Raw genomic sequence first — 7,091 nt, 5'->3', positions numbered from 1 at the left:
ATTAAGTCCTGTTATCTTGGGTTTCTTTGGGACGGGGATGATGGTGGAGCTTTTGAAGCAGGCAGGGACTTTGCACAGCTCCAGTGATCTGTTGAAGATCTGTGAGAAGATGGGGGCCAGTTGGTCAGCGCAGGTTTTCAGACAGGCTGGTGTCACACCGTCTGGGCCTGGTGCTTTTCTTCTCTTGTTCTTTCTGAAGACCTGGCGCACATCATCCTCACTGATCTGAAACGTAGGAGTGGGGGAGAGGGGGGTTGCAGGAGGTGTTGATGGTTGTGTGGAGAGATGTTCAGAGCGGGTGTGGGGTGTTAGACTGGGAGTTTCAAATCTACAGTAAAACTCATTGAGGTCTTCAGCAAGTTGTTGATTGGCCTCAGTGCTGGGGGATGGTGTCTTGTAGTTGGTGATGTCTTTCAGGCCTTTCCACACTGATGCAGGCTCATTCGCAGAAAACTGGTGTTCTAGCTTTTTAGCTCAGTTCCTCTTGGCCACTCTAATCTCCTTATTCAGTGTGTTTGTGGCCTGATTGTACAAGACTCTGTCCCCCCTTTTGTAGGCGTCCTCTTTGGCCTGACGAAGATGACGAAGTTTTGCTGTAAACCATGGCTTATCATTGTTGAATGTTAAATGAGTCCTGGTAGGGATGCACATGTCTTCACAGAAACTGATATATGATGTTACAGATTCCGTGAGCTCGTCCAGATCGTTGGTGGCTGCTTCAAAAACACTCCAATCAGTGCAGTCGAAACAGGCTTGCAATGCCTGCTCTGTTTCGTTGGTCCATCTCTTTACAGACTTTACTACAGGTTTAGCAGATTTAAGTTTATGCCTGTAAGTCGGTATAAGATGAACCAGGCAGTGGTCAGAGAGTCCTACAGCTGCTCTGGGGACCGAGCGATATGCATCCTTTATTGTGGAGTAACAATGGTCCAGTATATTACTGTCTCTGGTGGGACATGTAACATGCTGTCTGTATTTTGGCAGTTCACGGGAAAGATTTGCTTTATTAAAGTCCCAGAAAATGATTAAAACAGAGTCTGGGTGTTGTTGCTCTGTCTCTGTGATCAGATCAGCGAGTTCCTGTAAAGCTGAGCTCACGTGTGCTTGCGGAGGAATGTAGACACTGACGAGAATGAACGAGTGAAACTCCCGCGGCGAATAGAACGACTTACAGTTAATGAAAAGCGCTTCTAGATCGGAACAGCATATCTTCTTTAACGCTGTAACATCTGTGTACCACCTTTCGTTGATGTAAAAACATGTCCGGCCGCCGCATGATTTCCCCGCGTCGCGGTCGTCGCGGTCCGCTCTGAACAGCTGAAAGCCCGGGAGACTCAACGCGCTGTCCGGAATGGGCCAGGTTTCTTTGAAAAATCCTTATTTATCCGGGAGAGCAGAAGGAGTTCGTCCATTTTGTTGGGTAGAGAGCGGAGGTTCGCCAGATGGATGCTAGGCAACGGCGTCCTGAATCCGCGCTGCCTGAGCTTCATGACTTCCCCCGTCTGCGCGTCGCTTGATCCTTGATCAGCGCAGCAGCTCCGCCGACTACAACGTTCAGCAAAACGTCCGAAAAAACAAAAGAGGATTGTGGATTGTGTGGTGTGTTCTGCCGAATGTTCAGCAGCTCATCCCTCAAACACTGGAGAGCCAAACACTGAGGCTGCCGTCTGCGGCGCCATCGCATTTACATTTACCAATAGCCTATAGCATGTAGGTTTGATGGGTAAATAATCAAACCTACAGACTGAGTCCAGTCCACACAGACTGATCAAATCAGTCATTTGAAAACCGCGCGAGTGATTCAGCTGTACGCGTCTTCTCTCTTTGACTTTCTCTTGTCAAATGCACGCTGCGATACAAGACTTTCACTCACATTTCGGGACAGTTGACAGAATTGTCACTTGCCTAATCGAGTCATTGTTGCATCGTCAGAAAATTTTATTATTTATTTGCACGTCTTTTTAAGTTTTTTCTCTTTCTCTCTTCCCCAATTACACAGCTGCTGTTGTAGCCATTAAAATAGTTCAGTTTCGTTTTTAATGGCAAAAGTGGTTATATATATTTTCGTTTCTTTATTACATTCATTTAGAAATATGTTTGGACAATGTTTTTGTTTGTTAAATTCAAGTTTTTGTTTTATTAAAGTAACGACCAAGTGGCCAGTGGCAGACAGTGAGTTAATCATAGCCTATGTTTGATCAATTTAGCCTTCTCAAATCATCACCACTTGACTAAAATAAAATCTATAGGCCTATATAAAATGCTTAAAAAAACAATGTTAGTTTAAATGGTTAACCTAGATAAATGTGTGCTATTAGGCGTGTATCCAATCGTTTGTGCAGAGAAGCTAAAGCACGTTTTGCAGTCCATGGAGTCGCCAGCACGATCACTTGCATTTTTTTCTTATAACAGTGGAAACAACCGTCATTTTTGCTCCTAAAGGTAAGAGTAATACATCATTCGGGACTGTTAAGGGTCTACTTTTATTTGTGTGCACTCACAATATCAGCATACGTTGTGCTTTTTTAGAAAACAAACAGGATACGCTTTCTGCTGTCTCGGTCTTGTGCAGGAGCGCTTCACAAAAATGAACCGAAACCCTGCGAATATTCTATTTCCCCTGGGGCATTCATCATGGTCAGCTTGTTGCATTTAAGCAGCAAAAATACACACAAAATTACACCAAAATGGCCATCCTGGCCACACAGTTAAATAAATGATAATATTCAGTGATGTGAAATGTGGAGTAACGTCTGGCGCAGTTGCAGCTTGTACTTATTACTAAAACAAGAAAGCAAACGAGTAGCATTAATAGTCATTCATTTTAGTTAACATATGCTATGATAATTTGAACAGATTTTTATTCTTATTGTAAAATAATGGAACATTTAGGTCATGAATATTGTCTCAAAAGTCATGGAAAAGTCATGGAAATTTATTGGTTAAAAATGTGTACGAACCCTGCCAGAGTGTGTATGTGAAGTTTTAGCTCAAAATATTCCACAGATCATTTTTTAAAGCTTGTTAAAATTGCCACTTTAGGGTATAAGCCAAAACGTGCTGTTTTTGTGTTTGTCCCTTTAAATGCAAATGAGCTGGTGCTCCCAGCCCCCTTTTCAGAAGAGGGCGGAGCGTCAAGAGCTCATGCTCTGTCATATCGGCAATAACAAACAATCTCACGCACTGAAAATGTCAGAAACTCTCAAGTGGTAGACTTCACATTGCTTTCATATGCAATTTTTAACTACCACATTCCTATTTATGATGATTCTGGTAGCACGTGAAGGCAGCACCAGTGAAAACAGGCAGAGACAATGGTAGCTTTAGCAACATTAGCCTTACTGAGTGCCAAAAAGCTCTTTCAGAAAGGCAATTTGGAAAACAAAATATGACGCACTTACTCTATCTGGAGCTGATGTTCGCGCACGAAGCGTTGGTATTGATCCCTCTTTCAGAATCAACTTTTGTAAAAATCCAGCGTCATCGTAGGGAGAAATCTGGAGTCGCTTGTTCTGAGAGACTGTTTTTGATTTATTGGGATTATAAAAAAATGAGTGGGTGGATTTTTACCATTATAGGCTGGTTGGTTTTCACACACTGTTCAAACATCTTATAAAAGTGATTTTTGCATGATAGGTCCCCTTTAAAGGTCTTTGCAACAAAATGCTAAAATAATAGTTTGCTTAAACGTACCACAGAAATATATTACTCTTTGATAGTAAATCATATATTTCTCAATAATAAAAAAAAATAATAAAATATTAAAACATTGACTTATTATTATTTTAAGGAATTTCACACAAGCAGGATATTTTTTCATCCGTTTTAATTTATACAGTATATAAGTTATTTTGTGCAGCACCATGTTAGACAAAAAAGTGTTTTGTTGTTCTAAAAGACTTAAATTGTAAATTTTATAAATGAACTTCATAATTTGATAAATTTATATTAAACCATAAAGCACGGAATACAGAAATTAGTTTTTTATTATATGAATTTTTAGTCTTTTTGGAAGTGCGTAAATGTAATCCATCAATTGGCCTAAACTGTATGTTGAATAATGTGTTAATAATGTGTTAATAATGTTTTTTTTTTATGTGACAATGCATCATGTGTAGTACTGTTTGTCATGAACAGTATCAATAACTACATTGATTTCAGTCTCAGTTAGATGTAAACTATGTTTTTGATTCAGAGAATCAACTCGTAAGGTTTATCTTTTCAGGTGTTAAATTATTACCCTGAATGTGTCTGATTTAGTTAAAAGAACCATAGGAGTCTTTTAATTCTGTGATCAAACTGCAATTTACAGATTTAGAAGAACTGGTTTTCAGTTCCCAACCGTACCCCTGTGACAGTCTTTCAAAATATTTAGTTACATCATTCCTGTTTTAGGCGATGGTCCGTCAATATGCAACCCTTTATTGTTTTTATAATGGGTGCACTGCAACGATCCATTTTTAAGAATGACTTTAATGATAGGATTGAAAATGAATAGGCTCATAAGTGATTTAAGAAAATTCAATAATATATGTACTGTTGTGTTGTTACAAAGCCAAGCCTGTGATGATGAACGCTGCAGTACGGATGTCTGTACCCATCGTCTCAGCACAGACCATCAAACAGGTACACAGTCAAACACCTTGCTCACTACACACAATTAAACCGTGACATCATTGTTACGGATGGTTGTGCAGCTTTTGGGCTTTTTGCTGTTTGGTTTGATGTTGATAATCTGTAGCAGAAACTGCACGATTAATCATTAAATGATCGCAATCTCGATTCAAACACCCATGCGATCTAATTTCTAAATGAAAACGATTCGCCCTTGTCTATTAAGCCTTTGGAAGAAGTCATACCAGAACATTCAAATCTGTGTTTGTGCAGCCGCTGATACAGATGGCAGACAGTTAGCATGTTTAGGTAGGAAACAGCTTCACAAACAGTCTTTTCAACTACACAGTATTATTTCTGTTTTACAGTCATTCATATTATCACAAATACTGAGATGAAAGTTTTTAGTTCGGATATTAATATTGGTGTCTATGGTAGCGATCAAAATAGAGCAAGTCATCTTTTGAAAGTAACTGGCGCTGCAAATAACATTTGTGTTGACTGCATAAAAGTGACTGTTAAAAATTTTTTGTCATTGAATCATTCATTCAAGAGATTCGTTCAAAAACACCAATTCATCCAGTAATGAAACAAGTGAAGTACTTATGAGTCATTGAACCATTCATTCAAACCACCTTTTCATAATTTAGAAATAAAAATTTGGTGTATTAAATTATTATATTTTAAATGCATATTATATATTAAAATATTTAATAATTCATTCAAATTAATTAAACATTTTTAAATAGATTGCAGCAGTAAATATTTTGTCGCACATTATTTTGTTTAGTTCAGAATCGTGGGAGAATCGTGATCTCAATTTGAGACAAAAATTTTGATTCTCAATTTATCCAGAATCGTGCAGCTCTATATACTTGATCATCTTTTTGTACACAGGTAGTACCCAAACCCTTGACGTCAGCAGCCCAGGTGGTGACCACCAGTCAGACGCCCCAGCGTCTCATCATGCCAGCCACACATCTGCCACAGATCCAGCCCAACCTCACCAGCCTGCCGCCGGGCACTGTGCTCGCCCCCGCCCATGGCTCTGGAAACATGGGCTACGCTGTGTTACCGGCCCCATACGTTACGCAGGTCTGTATATCTGCGATGGAGCAGGACATACGAGTTTGGCTGGTTGTTTTTGTGGGATTGTCTCACCTTGCTTGTTCCCATAGATCCCTCAGCCTGCGTTTGTGACTTTGACCAGCAGCTCCTCCTTCTCTACAGCCACCCCTATACAGACTCAAGCCAGGCTTTCACTTAACGGGTGAGCCGAGCGCCACGTTCCACACTGTTACATGTGTGTATGTGTATATATACAAATTAACTAGAGCCCGACCGATATGGGTTTTGGGGGCTGATACTGATATTAGGGAGTAAAAATAAATCCGATATCGATTTATCGGACAATATTCTTTGTGTATATTATAGTACAGTACCAGTCAAAAGTTTGGACACACTTCCCCATTCGTGTGTCTAAATTTTTGACTGGTACTGTATATAGAATACAATGTATATACATAAACAGAATATATATACATTAGGGCTGCACGATTTGGAGAAAAAATTGCGATTTAAAATGCGATTTACTACTATTTCATAAAAGAGCTACAGGTTTGTTGTGGTGGTTTTAACAGCACCAAAGAAATACCAAGTATTATCACAAACTATGCTACTGTTTATTTAAAACCTCTTAAACATTGTGGCCATTTTTTTTTATAAAGTTGTCATGATGCAAACATCTGTCATGACAAATTAAGAAAATAGCTACAGTATCTTAATTAAAGTTAAATGAACAATTATATATAAAATCTTAAACTTTTAAGAACCCAACACACTGTAAACAATTCTACATCAGTAAAACACTGACCATAACCTACATTAAGGTTGAAACAATGACAGCAAAAGTTTTTGCCATTTAACCCTCTGGGGTCTGAGGGTGTTTTGGGGCCCTGGAGAAGTTTTGGCATGCCCTGACATTTGTGTTTTTTTTTTTCAGTATCTTAAAAAAAATGTAATGGCTGATAACACTGTATTCAGCACAAACTGGGCTACAATAATTTGTGAGCAGCATGAAAGTACATGTTTGTGTTTTTGAGAAAACAATGTTTATGCGTGGTTAGTGAAAAACAATTTTTTTTAAGTCACTGAAATAAGGCCATAAAACACATACAGAATATTTGTTCACAAGACTTTTGATAATTGGATGTGACTTGAGTTTTTGCTACAAAATGATGTGGAAATCACCCTGTTTACTCGCTCACAGAAAACAATATATTGATTTAACATTTGTAAAACATGTTTTGTGATAGAATGCCCTTATGCGACAGAGTGACAATGGCCATGAATATTTAGTGATTCACACCTGAGAGATAGTGTTAACACTCACACTACTTTTATATCTTGTGGTTTTATGTTAAAACATTAAACAAACATCCTGGCGTTGTGAGACATTTAGACAATGAAATATCACA

The 7,091-nt window shown here is 38.8% G+C and overlaps 1 protein-coding gene across 3 annotated transcripts in view; it reads left to right on the top strand.

Annotated features, from left to right (window-relative positions):
• lin54 (lin-54 DREAM MuvB core complex component) overlaps positions 1-7,091 on the top strand; it is a 27,067-nt gene that overhangs the window by 10,195 nt on the left and 9,781 nt on the right. For all 3 annotated transcript variants that reach the window (XM_016447327.1, XM_016447326.1, XM_016447328.1), the window contains 3 exons: positions 4,556-4,626; positions 5,512-5,709; positions 5,793-5,884. In XM_016447327.1, coding sequence (XP_016302813.1) covers positions 4,556-4,626; positions 5,512-5,709; positions 5,793-5,884 — 361 coding nt within the window. The remainder of the gene's footprint in view (positions 1-4,555; positions 4,627-5,511; positions 5,710-5,792; positions 5,885-7,091) is intronic.

Source organism: Sinocyclocheilus anshuiensis, unplaced genomic scaffold (genome assembly GCF_001515605.1).
Source record: "Sinocyclocheilus anshuiensis isolate Anshui unplaced genomic scaffold, SAMN03320099.WGS_v1.1 scaffold567, whole genome shotgun sequence".
NCBI lineage: Eukaryota > Metazoa > Chordata > Actinopteri > Cypriniformes > Cyprinidae > Sinocyclocheilus > Sinocyclocheilus anshuiensis.
This window is presented reverse-complemented; position numbering and strand designations above follow the sequence as displayed.